The sequence below is a fragment of the Primulina eburnea genome, chromosome 4 (assembly GCF_022965805.1).
Source record: "Primulina eburnea isolate SZY01 chromosome 4, ASM2296580v1, whole genome shotgun sequence".
Classification (NCBI taxonomy): domain Eukaryota; kingdom Viridiplantae; phylum Streptophyta; class Magnoliopsida; order Lamiales; family Gesneriaceae; genus Primulina; species Primulina eburnea.
This window is the reverse complement of record NC_133104.1, coordinates 1,343,342-1,361,263: the sequence shown is the minus strand read 5'-3', so window position 1 is coordinate 1,361,263 and position 17,922 is coordinate 1,343,342. Positions and strand designations below refer to the sequence as shown.

General features: G+C 32.3%; 2 protein-coding genes and 1 pseudogene across 3 annotated transcripts; all 3 read left to right on the top strand.

The window, feature by feature from the left end:
- The first annotated feature begins 4,923 nt into the window (after nt 1-4,923).
- On the top strand, nt 4,924-8,356 carry LOC140830491 (beta-glucuronosyltransferase GlcAT14A-like). 2 transcript variants are annotated; one of them, XM_073193830.1, is made up of 5 exons: nt 4,924-5,831; nt 7,053-7,128; nt 7,217-7,332; nt 7,430-7,511; nt 7,707-8,356. In XM_073193830.1, exons 1-5 carry the CDS (start codon nt 5,327-5,329, stop codon nt 7,942-7,944), a joined length of 1,017 nt encoding a protein of 338 aa, XP_073049931.1. In that variant the 5' UTR covers nt 4,924-5,326; the 3' UTR covers nt 7,945-8,356. The 2 variants fall into 2 exon arrangements, with proteins under 2 accessions (XP_073049931.1, XP_073049930.1); XM_073193829.1 differs by having other exon boundaries at nt 4,926-5,831; nt 7,430-8,356.
- A 719-nt stretch (nt 8,357-9,075) lies between these two features.
- LOC140830490 (uncharacterized) lies at nt 9,076-12,655 on the top strand (annotated as a pseudogene).
- A 2,711-nt stretch (nt 12,656-15,366) lies between these two features.
- LOC140829655 (heavy metal-associated isoprenylated plant protein 21-like) lies at nt 15,367-16,886 on the top strand. Its single transcript, XM_073192961.1, has 3 exons — nt 15,367-15,554; nt 15,750-15,825; nt 16,505-16,886. Exons 1-3 carry the CDS (start codon nt 15,480-15,482, stop codon nt 16,795-16,797), a joined length of 444 nt encoding a protein of 147 aa, XP_073049062.1. The 5' UTR covers nt 15,367-15,479; the 3' UTR covers nt 16,798-16,886.
- Nucleotides 16,887-17,922: the final 1,036 nt, after the last annotated feature.

Below are 17,922 nucleotides of genomic sequence, written 5' to 3'. Positions count from 1 at the left end.
TTTAATAATGTTTTTTAATCCAATCATATTTTTATCTATCAGGGACAAAGTTTCAGTGGGCCAAATATGGGAAAAAAAATAAATTTTTAAAGCCAAAATAAGCAGGCCCGTAGGCCATGAGAAAATGCACTTAATGAAACAGGGCGACTGAGGAAAAAAGAAACCTCCGTCCGACTGCCTTTGCATTCGCCAACGTCCGGCGACGCCTGCACCTTCGTGCCTTAGTTTGAGGTATGTGCCTTAGCTATAAAATACTAAATTTTAATATTATATGAGTGAAAACTTTAAATTACATGTGTGGAGAAGATTTTGTAAAAATTATTTGAAAATGTTTTTAGAAAATAAGTTATCCAAATATAATTTTAATGAATAGTTGAGAGATGTTTTTAACTTTTAAAATATTTTTAACTATAAAAACATTTTTACATAACAGTTGTCCAAACACATATTTATTCTCAAAATAACTTTTAAAAATTTTTATATTTTTTTTTTTGTAAAAAGTACCTTTATAAGTACTTATTCAAACGGAATTTATTTGACAATATCTTCTCTAGACGATTTATCCATCTATTTTAAGGTAAAAAAATCAAAATAAGTTATAGTTTGAGGAATTAACTAATTAAATAAAGACAAAAACTTGTGTGAGACGGTCTCATGGATCGTATTTTGTGAGACGAATCTCTTATTTGGCTCATCCATGAAAAAATATTGTCTTTATACTAAGATTATTATTTTTTATTATGAATATCGGTATGATTGACCCGTTTCATAGATAAAGATTCGTGAGACCGTCTTACAAGATATATACTCTTAAATAAACTATCAAAAGTAATTTTTTTCGTTGATTCAGTTAGGTTGAACATCTCTCTCACATAATTAATTTTTTAAACGGTTTAATGTAAAATTAAAGGCTTTGGATTGAGCAAAATAGCAGTTGACCTATAATTCAACAAAAAAATAACATATTTGGTAGTTTATATTATATATCCCATTTCATAAAATATTACCAATTGGACATGCCAGGATTGAATTGAATGTTCGATTATTAAATCATAATTTGATAGAATAATAATAAATTGAATAAAATAATATCAAGGGACAAAAATCCTTTGGTCACACAACCCAAATAAAAATTAAATAGGATTCTATGTCAGCACATGCAATCAACATCAAATCCTCTCATATTTAATTCTTAACAATTAATCATAAAATTTTTAGTCTAGAGTCTCAAAAATTAGCTCACCACAAGAGATAGGCTGTGTCTCGTGAAGAGATGGTAGATAAAGAAGCTATAACCACTGTTTTTATAACCGGACTGTTAATCGAACCGATCAAGCCTTAAAAATTAGTTCAACCGGTTCGACCGTCGGATCAATAAAATTAATATTTTATTTATTTTATATAATAAATAAAATAGTAAAATATTGATTATTTATGTTTTTATAGTTTTTACTTAATTTTTAAGATGAAAATTACACAAATATCCAAATAACCGGTTCAAAATGGTTCAACTGGTTTTTCCGGTTTAACCGGGTTTTAACCGGTTTTTTCCGGTTAAACCTGTTTTCCGGGTTTTTACTTATCTCCGGACCGGTCTGGAGGCCGGTTCACGGTTGAACCGGTCCGACCCGCCGGTCCGGTCCAATTTGGAGAACATTGGCTATAACCTTGCTCATTTTTAGATTATTTCAGTGATATTCATCAAAAACATTATTAAAAAAATACATAAAATAACATTAATAGATCTATTATGAGACGATTTCACAGATCTTTATTCGTGAGACGTGTCAACCCTAAAATTTAATATTTTCTTATGTGTGACTCAAATAGAATATTCGTCTCACAAAATTGACTTGTGATATAGTTTTTGTTTTTGTGTAATAACATAAAGAGTATCATCAGTGTGAAATCTAAATCGCATTTAAATCGATGGATTAGATTTAATAATTTTAAATCCATAATAACAAATAATCATTGTTGAGTGTATCTTGAAATCTAGGATTTTAACTTGATTTTTGTAATTTAAAATTGTGTTTATCTTTCACTTAGTATCAATATGTATATAACATTGTTCTTCAATCTCACGAGACTGAACAGTGAGGAAAAATATATAAAATTATAGAAATGAATATATTAGATCATTGGTTCATGTTTACCTTAATTTCATGTTTTTCCTAGTGCCGTAGTACGTAACATCACTAATTATTTCATACCCCCACGCGCTCTTGTGTGTGCATACAACGCTGTTCGGTTGTGTAAACAAAATATTCGCTATTTTTTTATCGCTAAACCGCGCTAATAAGACTTTTAAATCGTGTATTGTTTGTAGCCTAAAGGATAAATGCGCACATTCAATAGAATTATATATGCACTAGGCGTGTTCACCGGTCGGTTCGGTTTTAAAAATATATGATCCGATACCCGAATCATTTTTCTTCATATTGGTTCGATTTTCTACCAAAGCGGTTCGGTCGGTTAATTCGATTTTGATATAATTATTTAAATTAATAATATAAATATATTGTAAAATATAATATGTTAACTTTCTACATGTTTTCTTAGTAAAATCTTTAAATATAAGGTCTAAATTAATTAAGAAAACAACAATCAACTAAAAATTGCTCAAAATAGTTCTTCATTCACTAAATATCATATCAAAATATATAAAATAAATAAAATATAAAAAAATCATTAATTTAATGAAATTTCGATTTTTTCGGTTTTGACATATATAATACGAAATCGACCAAATATTCGGGAAAAAAAAATCGACTTTGAAGCCTTTTTTATGAGATAGAAAGTTAAAGAAAATTGATAGAAGGATAAATGAAATTATCAATTAATTCTATCAACTTTCTATATTAGATGTAATTGTCAATTAAAACAATCGAAACGTAGTATTTGAACTGTTGTACAATTTAAAAGATTAGAGTTTTGCTGTTTTCAACAGCTATAAATTTTTGATAAAGCGCTCTATAATTTAGATTAAAACCAATCTCAATGTTCGATTTCATTTATTGCAAGAAGTGTAATTATTGAGAGATAAATTGTTGAGTACAATAATTGTACATGCTGAATAAAACAAAGAAAATTGATTATTCTAAACTATTTCAAAGTCATAATTTTAAAAATGACATTTTTTACTAAACATTTTACATTATGTCTTATATAATTAAAATATCATATATTACCATTTTTATTCTAAATTATTTGCTCAAATTCTTTACTGTCTAATTATTAAGAAAAAATAAATAAATAAGAGGTAGATTCATGCCAATTGCTATTGACCTCATTCCCCTTCTCCGTCATTGCTCTACATTTCTGTTCATTATTTCAAGTAAATTACTTTACAATCATTGTTCAATATTTGCTCCAATTTTTTTACACTTTTAAACTTGCGTCCTTCAATATTTTATAACTAATTGAAATCTAATATTAAGAATATTTAACTGAACATAGGATGATTCCATCGGAGACGGTTCAAGTTCACAATAACCCTGTCACAATATTCTATCAATTCTCATTATTTAGATCCTAAAACTCAGGTTTATGTGATGAGTTTGTATGATTTCCAAAAACTCACCAAAAGAATTATTTCAACAATCACCGAGAACACTTAAATATACACAATTTAGTGCATACAATAAAAAAAATTCAAACATATTTCAACTTCAAAATATTCTTCCACTCATTAATATATACAAATAAAAGAATTCACACATATTTCAAAAAATTCACACATATTTCAATTGCAATAAGCAAATCATCTACTTATTTCACCTTTAAAATATTTTTAATTAAAAAAACTTAAAATTATGGAAAAATCATGACAATAATCAAATCAAATTTAAAAAAATAAAATCAAAATTAGAAAAATTTGTTGGAATCAATATATTCAACAATTTGATAGAAACAAAACTGTTTTGTCATATATCTATGCATACATATTATTTATAAACAAAAAATCAATCATTATTTGTGTAAAAAAATTAGGTCGACAAAAAAATGAAATTCATACATGTTTGAAAAACTAGAATGAATGTGCTTCAAAGCTCCTAACACATGGAATTGACGAGAGAATAAAAGAAATTGATACAGAAATTGATTGTGTGTAGGGTTTGAAGGATAAGTTTGTAGTTTGATATAATAAATAGATTATTTTGATAAATTAACTTAATTTGAATGCTAAAATTTATTATAGTAATTTGGTGGAGGCTATTTAAGAAAATATTCCGTAAAATAATCGAAACGTGGTGTTTGAGCTACTGTACAATTCTAAAAATTTGAGTTACACTTTTATACAATTATATTTTATTGTAAAATAGTAAACGACGAGTCTTATATAATTATAAAATAAAATAAATAAGTTCCATTTTATTTTTCTATTTTGGATAAAACACAAGCGAAGGTACAACCACACCCCACGTGGTCTACGTGGCGGGTGGGGGTAACCCCACAACCGACAGAGAAGCAACAGTCAACACTTCAACCTTAAAATATACACACATATATAATAATAAAATAAAATATTAAAATTATTAATTTTATACCGAAATTTGCTCGTAAAGTTTAAGTCTCGAACTCGTCTCGAGATTTTAGTTCAAGATATAGTCCTAATCTAAAAATTCTGGTGACAGACGAAATTCAAGAAGATGTTCTAATGTCGAGATCCGATCGTCGGAATAATTTGATGTAAAAATCGAATGCAAAATTGTCCAAACGAAATTCAAGAAGATATTTTAATATCGGGATTCAATCGTCGATCATATATTGAGAATAATTTGATGTAAAAACGAAAAATTTTCCATTATAAATATAAGATAATGATCATATTAGATTTTGCAACTTCATATTTAGAAGGAGTAGTGATTCTAATTGTAGTAAAAAAAATTTTTTTTACAAATTATTTCAAAAATTTTAAACAAATGTATATATTCCTTCTCTCAAAGTTCCAGAAATGACACCAAATCGCTAATCATTCATTCAATCTAATTCATTGTTCTCTTCCACGGTTCCACCTAAATCTAACTACCTCCACCATCAAACCCTAATACCGAAGAAATTTTTCCCAGAAGGAATTTTCAAAGGAGAATTAAAACCCACGAAGAAATTTGGAAAATAAAGAACTATTTACCTTACTGATCCAATCGAGTGATTGTGGATGCCGTCTCATTTGTTTTTTGCACTATCTTGAGCTTATCAAAGCAATGATTGTTATTCTGGTGTGATTTTAGATCGTATTATTTGAGTTTTTTGGGACAAAATTTCTTCCACGCTTGTAAATCAATATTAATTCCATGCTACAAGAGCCATATCGAGATTACAGATGGGAGCTGAAAGGAAATGGCTTTTCTCCCTGTTTTCTGCTGCTTTCGTCTCATTTCTCATGTTCTTATCGTTTATTTCGGGATTCAGCTCCACGAATTATAATGAATTTTCATCCCACAAGCCGTTTGATTCGGCGGTTCTTCGCGGGCCAGGCCACCCCCCGGCTTTTGCCTATTACATTTTCGGTGGACGAGGGGACGGCGAGAGGATTTTCCGTTTGTTGTTAGCGGTGTACCATCCCAGGAATAGGTATTTATTGCATATTTCGGCGGATGGAGGTGATGAGGAGAGAGCGAGGCTGGCGGCATTGGTGAAGTCAGTGCCAGCAGTTCGGGCCTTTGAGAACGTGGATGTCTTCGGGAAGCCCGATCCAAATACTTTAATGGGTTCCACTAATATTGCTGCTATTTTAAGGGCTGCAGCTGTTTTGTTGAAGATGGACGAAGGGTGGGATTGGTTTTTAACTCTTAGTGCTATGGATTATCCGTTGGTTACCCAAGATGGTATGATCTTGCTATCTAGCTTCATGTTTAGAGTTGGTGTCTTGCCTTTTTATTTTCACTGGAGTAGTTTGTGGTTTGATAAGGATTCCTGTTTTGTTTTCATCTTGGCGCAACGTTTGTGGAGCAGCATTTTGTGTTTCAATCACACATGCTTCTTTTTGTCTGTAGTTATGGGATGGTTGAATCTTGATCTTGGCTGCTCTTCGCAGAACTAGTACTTTAATTGTTAATGGAATGTTCTAATCTTTTGGTGCCATGAGCTTAGGCTGATGCTCCGTTTGCAATTGCTACAGTCTATATGTCAAGTATCGAAAATTTCAATTGCATGATGTGTTGATACAATTGGGTTTTGAAGTTTTTACCTTTGGTTTGTGTTTTGTTTCGATGTTTGTGGATTGGAATATTTTAACTGTTAACCAATTTTGACTGCTCATTAACCAATTTCAGAGTCTTTCCTGTATCTTGATGAATTAAATAATACTTTGATGAAATATATCTGAATATACTGAAAATTATGTTAAGGTAAATACTCTCCACCATGCATGGTAGTAGAAACAGCTGCGTTTGTAAATTTTGTATGTTTTGGTTAAATTTTGTATTTGCAAATCCTTGGTAAATCAGCATTCTAGATCAGGGCACCTAATGCATACTTTGTATTTTCGGCATTCGACTATCTATAGATATGCTACTCTTTCACCAAATTTTTGTCATCTGAGAAAATGTTGCACATGTCAAAATTTTTATTACCTGAATATATATGTCAGTCCTGTTTATGCTATTGAAGGTCCCTATAAGAATCTGATTACTTTATACTGGCTGCTTGTCAAATTGGTTATTCGTCAGAAAATCCTGACCCCATAACATGCTCTTAAGAAATGGAACTGTTTTGAGTTACTGAATGCATTTACATTGAAGTTTTTCGTTTACTGCCGTGAGGTAGAACTTCCCTTTAGGTCTTAACTTTGGGTTTTGGTTTGATGCTGAACTTTATTGAAATTGAAGTGCTGATGAATTTTTCACACTCACTGGGTTTCTTGGGTGGAGGGGAAATTGGAACTTAGAGTTGTGATATCACATATGATGCATTTGTTCAAAAATTACTCAGTTTTAGGGCTATCATGCCATTTGAAGAGCTATCATGCCATCAATATTATTGTGTTATTTGATTTTTATCGCACATCAGGATCACTAATTCTGCTAAGTTTCCGGTTTTTCTTTCAGACTTATCCCATGTGTTCTCATCAGTTAAGAGAGACCTGAACTTTATCGATCACACTAGTGACTTGGGTTGGAAAGAGTATGCAAATTCTTACTGCTTAACTGTCATCATTATGCATTAATTTCACCTATTGTTTACTGATTCTCTCTACTAATTGTCATTTCAGGAGTCAAAGAATTGAACCTATTGTAGTTGACCCAGGAATTTACTTGGCTAGAAGGACTCAAATTTTTCACGCAACTGAGAAGCGTCCAATGCCTGATGCTTTCAAGGTTTTCACGGGTAAGTACATTTATAGTTCAGCATGGTCAGGTTTCTAACATTAACTGAATCTATCTGGTTAATTGCTCGCAACAAACCATTATTTAATACTTTCCAGGTTCTCCATGGGTTGTCTTGAGTCGATCCTTCCTCAAATTTTGTGTTTTCGGTTGGGATAATCTTCCGCGAACCATTCTAATGTATGTTAATAATATGGTCTTGTCCCACGAGGTCTATTTCCATTCTGTTATATGCAATACACCCGAGTTCAAAAATACGACCGTTAATGCCGACTTGAGGTATTTTGTTTGGGACGATCCTCCTAAGATGGAACCCCATTACCTCAACACGTCGGATTATGATGAAATGGCTAAAAGTGGGGCTGCTTTTGCCAGACAGTTTGAAAAAGATCAGCCAGTGCTAGATATGATTGACAGAAAGATCCTCATGCGTGGACGTAACCGAGTGACGCCTGGTGCTTGGTGCAAAGGTCGACAGAGCTGGTTGATGGATCCATGTTCGCAATGGGGTAATGTGAATGTCGTGAAGCCGGGACCTCAGGTCAAGATTTTTGAAGAGTCCATAAACAAACTTATCAGTGATTGGAACTCAGAGTTAGACACCTGCACCTGATACTTGATATGTGGAGATAACAGGTTACATTCGAAAAGTTTTCGTTCGACTCGAGTTTCTTGATTGTTAACATCGACCATTGGAGTTACACGTCCCGAGACGAATCATTGGACATTCCCTCGGTAATCTTCACACTCGCGAATCCTACCAGTCATTTTCTTGTTCCAAGGGTCTCCACATAGAAAGCAAATGCATCAACACATTAGTCACATTGTTGTAAAATAAGAACAATTTTTGTCTGATAGACAGATAGAGGCTTTGATTTAGGTTCCACTATTATTTTGCTCGCTGAACCACAAATGTTTGTTGGTAATATTTTGAGTTAGGTCTGTTTCTATTCATTCACAGAACTCCGGTGGTTTCATGGAGACTTCTTTCTAGGCGTTTTAACGAGCCAATAAATTTAAATTCGAGTCCACTGTTTGATCAATAAGCCACTGAATGAGTTCTAGGGGAGCCAATAAATACATACATTTATATATTTTTTTAAAAAAGCTATAGCATTTTTAGTACTTTTAAGTTGTATATATAATTATATAATAATATTACTTGTGATATTTGGTCGACGGACAAAAACTTGTGTGAGACGGTATCTTGGGTCGTATTTTGTGAGACGAATATCTTATTTGGGTTATCCATGAAAAATATTACTTTTTATGCTAAGAGTATTACTTTTTATTGTGAATATCGGTATGGTTGATCCGTCTCACAGATAAAGATTCGCGAGACCGTCTAACAAGAGACTTATTCTTAGTCGACGTTCGTTTTTATCGATCTACTTCACCTAAAAGTTTTGGAGAAAAATGTCACTAAAATTTTCAAATCATTGAACAACACAATATAACAATATTAACAAATTTCCTTTGTTCCCAATACAACGGATGACAAGTCTACAATAATCTAATCTAGGTGATCTTTGGAGGTGGACAAACACAACATCAATGGATCATTTTGTATAAAAATACACAACATCATATATTTATAAAATCTACAATGCAGAACAAATAATTAAATATATAGAAATTCTAATAAATTTCTTCTTCAAAAATTAAAATTTTTTTTGGAAAAAAAAATTATATAAAAATTAAATAACAATTGAGTCTCGAACTCGATGTCAAACACGATACTCGATTCAAAACATGGGCACAAACACGAGGGTTAAATTATAATTTGTATGTGAACCTCCGACATTTAGTATTTACGGGTCGCCCCTCCCTGTGTATTCTCTAATTTGAACGAAGCGGACCAGAAATTCTGCAGTCGTTACTCGTTCCCTTCCAATGGCGTCTCTCTTTCAGAAATTTCAAGAGGTAATTTCTCGCTGCCGCTTCATTTTACTCCGGTTTTGGTTTAGAACTGTTAAATGTAATCAACATCCAGAATAATCGTATGTATTGCTTAATAGGCAGTGAAGGTGTTTGCGAGAAGTCCAACATTACCTAAGAATGGACGGCAACTCCAGTTTCAAGCTGATATCAATCGCCTTTTTCTTTATACTTGGTAACTGTTGTTTCGGTTTTTTTTTACTTTTTATGCTATTTTTTTGATTTTGTTCGTTAATTGTCTTTGGATGAGAGAACGAGTGTTTTGCATTTGCAGCAAGCATACTATTAAAGTATCTGAATTCAGATTTTGTGGTGAAAATTGTTTTCCAGCAACTATTTACTTTTGTCGAATTTCAAAATCGTTATTATTTTTGTTTTATCAATATAACATTATATTGGAGCATAAATTAAATACGTTATAGTGAGATCGAGAAAGTGAGTCAAACTCATTGAAACAATGTGCTGACAATCACTATGTCATGGAATTTGGGACCTCATGATCTGTACGATCACAAACTCACAATGGATTGAGGATATTCGAAGATTCTTTGATTACCTTACCTGAGGCATGGAAACAGAGGGCTTTCATACTTTTTCCCTCTCAATCAAAAGGTGGTTCTTTATGATAATCTGGTTGCTAAGTTTTATTACTGGTTTAAACCTCGTCTAGATAGTAAATTAGTAATGACTAATTTGTGGTGGTCTTGTCCAATCATCAACATATGCATAGATCTGCGAAAGTGTTTGCCTTTATAGTTCACGTTTATAGTTCAATCAATATATTTGAATTGTGAACACAATCAGAACTGTATCCTATGTAAATCTAGCGATCTCATGTGTCCCATGAGTATCGCAATGTTGTTGCAAATATCCTACAATTCAATTCTTCTATTAGATAACACGTGTCTCATCCTTAGCGTATCATAGAGTATATTTCACATTTTATTTAATTTTATTCTTTGTGATATTTTGGTCATTTTCTTATGTAAATACTCCATATGTAGCTATAATCGTTTAGGAAAGAATGCCGGGGAAGCAGATGCCGAAGAAATAATTGACATGTCCAGCAAGGCATCTCTTTCTGAACAAGAGAAACAAGTTCAAGAAAATATTCATGAACAAGTCGGTACTTTTTGCAAATGTATGGATGACATTCTTCTTCCTGATTCAAAACTGGTTGATGACACACTTAACTTACCTTCAGGAAGAAGTACTGCTCCTCAGCACAGTGGTCTTAGACTTGCTGTTGGTAGTAGCACTCCATCACCTAATTATCCTTGTAAGTAACGTTAGTGCTTTGTATAATTTATGGTTAAATTTAGCAACGGTGAAAATATGTTGTGCGGCATCTTGCTCGTCCATTTGGTGAGTCAGCCTCATCCCCTCCCCCTTGAACCTAATGTGTTAAGGTACTTTCTAGGTGATATTATTGTTCCATCACATATGCATGATGTGTTCGTGGAGGCTGGTTGTTGGACCCTTGCGAAGATATATGGCAGATAGTAAAATTGAGAGTTTGTTATTCCGACTCACAAAGAATTTCTGGTTTTACATCTTTGATTGCAAAGTGATATTTAGTGCCCTTGATAATATGCAAAGAAGATAGCAATGATGATTAATCATCCATAAAACTCAAAGGTCTGATTTCCTCACTCTCGAGTTTCCAATATAAATCAACCTTGTGCTTTAGTGCTGCTGTGCTCATACCTAAGCAAACACAAGCTATTCTGGAGAGATTGGATCTCCCCTTCCTATCTTTATCCCCTGTTGCCATGGGAAAAACAACCGTTTAGCTACAATGGAAGGAAGTGGAGAACTCAACAGAAGAATGTGTGATAGTCACTCTTATCCATTTTAGCATTTCTTTTGAGAAACACCATAATAAGATTGGGTTGAATTCTCGCTACCTGACCATCAGGGTAAGATCTAGTTACCGATATTGACCCTATTTTATTTTATTCTTTCATGTGGGGTCAAGTATGATCACACATAATCATTGGATATGCATGCCCGCATGTAGCATCTCATTAACCTAATCATACATAAAGTTTGGTTCTAGGTGACTATAGTGACAATTTATTGTACAGCAGTCCTAACAGAATTTTAGATATAGAGTTTGTGGTTTTAAAAGGGCCTTCTGTTTGCGGTATGCATACATGGCAACACCAAACCGACTTGTAACAACCTTTTTCGATGATTTACATGGGTGTAGTATTTGTCCATATCTTCCTGTCTGCCTTTGCACACAATTTCTTGATTATCCTACTGAATTGCTTTCGACACAGCTGTTCCTGCAACAAAGCCATTGAGGCTGTACGAAGTGTCAGCAAAACTGAAGGATCTCATTGGATACACTCTTGCAGTCAAGCCATCTCAAATTCAACATAAGGACTGCCGGCCAAGGATTATTCGTGGATGGTGAAGCTGATGTAGGTGCTGTAATTGCTTTTTACCCTGGCGTGGCATACTCACCTGCATATTACCGTTATATTCCTGGATATCCTAGAGTTGATTTACAAAACCCATATTTGATCACAAGGTATGATGGAACTGTCATTAATGCTCAGCCTTGGGGTGCTGGTGGTGAAACTCGTGAGATATGGGATCACGCAAGTGTTTCAGTACCTAAATTAGATACTGATGGTGGTGTGACCGGTTCAGATCGAGTGTGGAAACTTCTCAGTAAACCTCTAGACGGGACGCGGGCAGGGTGTAGAGGAGAAGTTTTGGAGAGGAGAAATCCTCTAGCCTTTGCTCAATTTGCCAACCATCCAGCCAAGGACATGACCCCCAATGCTATGGTTTGCTCCTATGATTTTCCGCTAACTGAGAAGAACATGAGAACGTACATACCAAACGTGTCATTTGGAAATGGGGATGAAGTGAGAATGAAGAAATTCGGCACCTTTTGGTTCAAATCCTGGAAATCAAGCAACATCATATCGAATATTCCTATTCTGAAAAGTCTCGTTCTTGTGGCCACGAGGGGAATTTCTAACGAGGAAGTGCTACTGAATTATCGGTTGAGCAACTTGAAGAATCGACCTTCATGGTACACTCCAGTTGACGAGGACGAGGATAGGAGAAGATGGAGCTAACACATGCTTTACTTTAAAAATGCTGCCATATAGATCTCTTGATTTTGAGCTGTATGACGAGGCTCGATATAGGTTGGACGTCAGAGAATCTCACTCTTTTTGTTGGCAATTTGGCTTGGTCCGTGTTGCTAGACGGTAATTTTGCTGTTCAGATGTATGTCTACTCACAAACTCATTTTTGCCAGGTCTTATTATTTTTTATGGAATTTCTTGGGATTTTAGAGCTTGCAATGGGAATAATGTTTGACATTATATTATTGTAAAGTTTTTTTGAAAAAAAAAACCATATAAAATGGTGGGTTATTATAGGTTGTTTCTTGATCTGAAGTGAATCCCGAGGAGGTTTATAATATCATGATATATATATTTTTTTTTGCATGATCAAACAAACATGCAGGTGATTTTACAGTTAAAAATTTGAGGAATAAAAGCCACCATTCCAGCAACGCAAACAATCTAGGCAAAAACTTATGTGAGACGGTCTCAGCGGGTCGTATTTCTGAGACGGATTTTTTATTTGGATTACCCATGAAAAAGTATTACTTTTTATGCTAAGAGTATTATTTGTTATTGTGAATATGAGTAAGGTTGACCCGTCTCACAGATTATGATCCATGAGACGGTCTCACATGAGACTCACTCAACAATCTAATGGAGAATGAGTGAGATGTTCGTTCTTCGAGCCCTGCTTATCCTTTCCCAATGCGTGAGAAAGATAAGATATCTAAATATAATTCTTATTGAGTGAGTCTGATGTGAGATCGTTTCACGGATCATAATCCTGTGAGACGGGTCAACCTTACTCATATTCACAATAAAAAATAATACTCTTAGCATGAAAAGTAATACTTTTTCATGGGTGATCCAAATAAGATATCCGTCTCACAAATACGACCCGTGAGACCGTCTCACACAAGTATTTATCATTCTTATTTTAGGATCCCAATGCTGGTAAATCAATATTTTGACGTACAGAAAATATGCATCACACTATGAAAAGGAGTTGATTGTTAAAAAAAATGGAAAAATTATAATCACATGACAGATTATTAATTTCGCATAAATTGTGTAAAATATTGTTTGAACCACTAAATACTAATATACTACAATTATTGCCTCTAAAAAAATATTAAAATTATGATATTATTAAAATAATGAAAAAAATAATCAAGTCCCAAACATATCCGACACCCTGCGTGGATGGTTTTTTTTTTGTTGTTGTGTACAATCACCGTATATATTTTTATTATCAGACACGTGGCATGGCAATTTATATGACAAACTATAATATTCATAATTATTAATTTATTTAAATAAGATTATTAAATTTTATATATTTTGATCAACGTGTTATTATTATATTTTTTTTTACTACAGCTGGATGTTCTTTAGTTACGTGTCTGGTCGAAGTACCCACAGTGCTATCCTGAATCATAAGGTAAAACAATTAAATTACTCGGCCCATATTTATCTATCATATATGTGTGTCTATATATATAAACTGTTGTGTCACGGTTTCATAAATCAATTTTTCAAGACATATTTTTTATTTGGGTCATTCATAAAAAAATACATATATATTATTATAAATATAGATAAGATTGACATGTCTCACAAATAAAATCTCACGAAATATCGACTGTTATATATATTGGGTGTGGATTATTATTTTATTGTCCATCACTAGATATTATTTAGAATTTTCAAATGTTGAAGTGTACCTCAAAGTACAACGTGTCAGCTTAAAAATGAGTGGCAAGGGGTGGGGAAAAAGATTTATGTTCTTGCTGTCCAAGATCTTAATTTATTAATTTATTTATTATATTTAAACGTGTTACTTACGTGTATGTTTATGGAATTTTATTACATATAATGCATTTATCTCCTTAGTATTTGAGTCATATTTGCATGCTTGTACGTATTATTACATTCGCAGATATCTTGAGAATAACATTTCATATACAACTCGTATAAATTATAAATAGTGTCGGGTTTGTTTATGTAGAAACTTGGAAAAATTATAAGTGTATAACCACCCCAAACACAATAAAATATTTGTTGGGTTAAACGTGTACGAATAAGATAAGTAGCTCTCGTACATCAAATTTATTGGCTCTATCTGATTGAGTGAGTGAATCAAAAAATAGAAACGATATATCTTAATATGTAAGATTGATAACTGTTTGAGACAACGTCGGTGACAAAAAATTGTAAAACTTATCTTTAAGGTGACTTGAGACAATACCAATGATAATACAAGTCTTATCCGATCCTAAGACCTCGACTCATCGACAACCAAGTAGATACAAGTCATGCTACACATCGTTATAGTTATTATGATTTGATTGTTAGAAATTGTAGTCAGAAATGTGTATCAATTTGCCCACCATTATTATTTCTTACACAAATAATGCAACCAAAATGGGCTCCATATCATTAAAATAGTCTCAGATTTATTTTTGAATTTCTCAAATTACTTAACCACATAAATTATTACATTGTCTTAATCATGTCACAACATTATTTATAAATTATAACCACATTATTAATTAAAATAAAAATAGGTCGAACTGACGTGGAAACTTGACAAGACCTATTAAACTTTGCGAATTATTCTCAATTTGGCTTAATTTTAAAAATATTGTTCAAGTAGCATGCAACCCCATAATTAAATTATTTCGAATTTTTAAATATATAATATTAATTAAATTTGAATAAACAATCTTATTTAAAAAGTAATTAATTATACGGCAAGTAAAGCAATTCCTTGATTAATTATCTGGAATCTGTGAGACAAATAATTAGGTGATACAAATGACATCGTCTGTCTTCCTGTCATCCTCATATGTTGTAGCTTTATACTATATAATTAGTAATTAATTATTTCACAAAGTAAAATAAATAAATAAATGAATATTAAATAATATACCAAATCCAATAAATAGGTAAATATGTCTTACGTGTTTGCGTCTATAAATAGAGGGTTTACACACAAAATAAGAGCTAAATCAAAGCACCTGCTCTCCCTAGTCCCTCTCTCCCAAGCCCCAACCCCATTAATTCAAAAGAAGGGGGAAAAAAGAAGGAAAACTCAACAAAATATACAGAAAAAATGGGTTTTCTTGATCATATTTCGGATGTGTTTGAAGTTACGAGCACAAGAAAGAGCAAGCGCAAGCCAATGAGGGTAATATATATATCTATATATATAGATAGATATGTAAAACTTTAATATGTTTTTGACCGTTCATAAATAAGGTGTCACTCATCTATTGGATGTGATGAAATATATCCAAATTTTACATCAAATAAATAAATGTCAGTTCATTGATAAGCACGGTAGGTGAATAACATATCATAACTGTTGTTTATATATCTGCAGACGGTTGAAATAAAGGTGAAAATGGACTGTGAAGGATGCGAAAGGCGGATTAGAAATGCAGTTTCTTCCATGAGAGGTCAGACGTGGTTACCTTAGCTTCCCATAATCTATGAATATTATTCTTCTACTATAAAGTATGTAATTTTATTAATAAATATGATATCCAAATTGAAAATTTATAATTTAAAACTTTTAACTAATGTATAGTTCGATATTAAATGATATTCATGGCATGGGTTTTCTTGGTGTTTTTCCCCATATTTTGCTTTTGGATATATTAAAATATGTATATAAAAAAATATTATATGTCGATTTCCACGCGTTTGGGAGTTTTCTTCTCGGATACTTAATAGTGATATACATGTAATTGCATTGGAATGATGTTCGTTATTCAATTAAATATTTAGTATAAAAACAAAAACTTTGCATATAAATAAATTATCTTCCATAAATACAGATGGAATATCTCATAAATCTTTACTGCTATTTTTTTAAAAAATAAATACATAGTATATATTTAAAATTTTATTATCATCAATTAGTTCCTAAAAAGATGATTAATATATAGCTATATATGATGTCTTTATCATTCTATATGGTTCAATTTAGACCACTTATTCCTATTCTTTTAGTGATTTTATCAATGAAATAGTTTAAATAGTATATAATCTCGATATGGATCATCGTGTTTTTGTTGCGATCGCTCTACCAACCAAACAGGAGGTTAAATATGTTGGGTTGTATTTGATGATCAGGTGCAAAATCAGTGGATGTAAATAGGAAAGAAAGTCGGGTGACGGTGAATGGAAACGTGGATCCGAAGAAGGTGTTGAGCAAAGTGAGGAGCACCGGGAAGGCGGCGGAGATGTGGCCGTACGTAAAGTACGACCTGACATATTACCCTTATGCACCTCAAGTCTACGACAAGAAGGCGCCGCCCGGCTATGTAAGAAACGTTGTTCAAGCGTTCCCAAGCCCAAATGCCCATGAAGAGAAGTATGCTGCCCTTTTCAGTGATGAAAATGTCAATTCCTGCTCCATCATGTAACATCATATACAAAGTTTAATATATCTGATTTTCTGAAACGATGTGTTTCGCTATACAACTTGTTCGCATGAATAAATCATGAAAAATAGGACGCGAATATACATAATATGGAATGAAACCAAATTCTCGGATTGAAAATAAATGAAGAAGATCATATATAAATATGGAAGATCGTCGACGAGATTATGAGATTTATGTTTAAAATAAACAATATCATACTAATAAATTACCACATATATTTAGATAAGGATCTAGTACAAGTAGTTAAAGCCTAGGGTCCATGACAAAAATGTTTACCCTATGTTCAATCAATCGTCTAGTTTGATCCACATTAAAAAGGGTTTTAAAATAAAATTTTAAATTTTTTTGTTTTTATTTATATTTAAAAATAAAAACAAAAATATTTTAGTATACTTATTCAAAAAAACCACTTTTTAAACTAAAATTTTAGAGTAAAAAATTGTGTGAGATGATCACGAGTCTTTTTTTTTGTGAAATGGATCTTTTATTTGGGTCATCTATAAAAAATATTACTTTTTATTATGGAATTCGTGAAATCGTCTCACAGTAGACTCACTAAGATTTTGGTATCCAATAAAAGGGGTGTATTCAATCTAAACTTTTAATGACTTTTATGGAATTTTAAAATCTAGAGGTATTCAATCTAAATTTTTAAGGACTCTATATATGTTTAGTGGTATTCAACATGGATTTTGGTAAAGTTTTAAAAAGTCACGTGGTATTCAAACTTGACTTTTTAAAACTCTACAAAAGTCAAGAGGTATCCAAAAATCCATAGATTTTCAAGGATTCTTATTTTATTATTCATGTAAAAACCTTGAAGCCTTATGTACAATTGCAGAAAATCTAAAATATTCTTCCACCTATACCAAAGATTTTGATGGACTTTCTTTTTTGAAAAATACGCTATCTCTCTTCTATCTCAAGTCATCTCTAGGGTTCTTCTATCTCAAAAAAATTTCTTCTATTCAAAGGTATGATTGGTCAATCTTGAATTTATTATATTGCCAATATTTATGTGTAAAAATAGATGAATTGTTGTTTTTTTTCTTGAATCGTTATGATTATTGTATTTCATAAATTATTCATTTTAATAAAATTTAT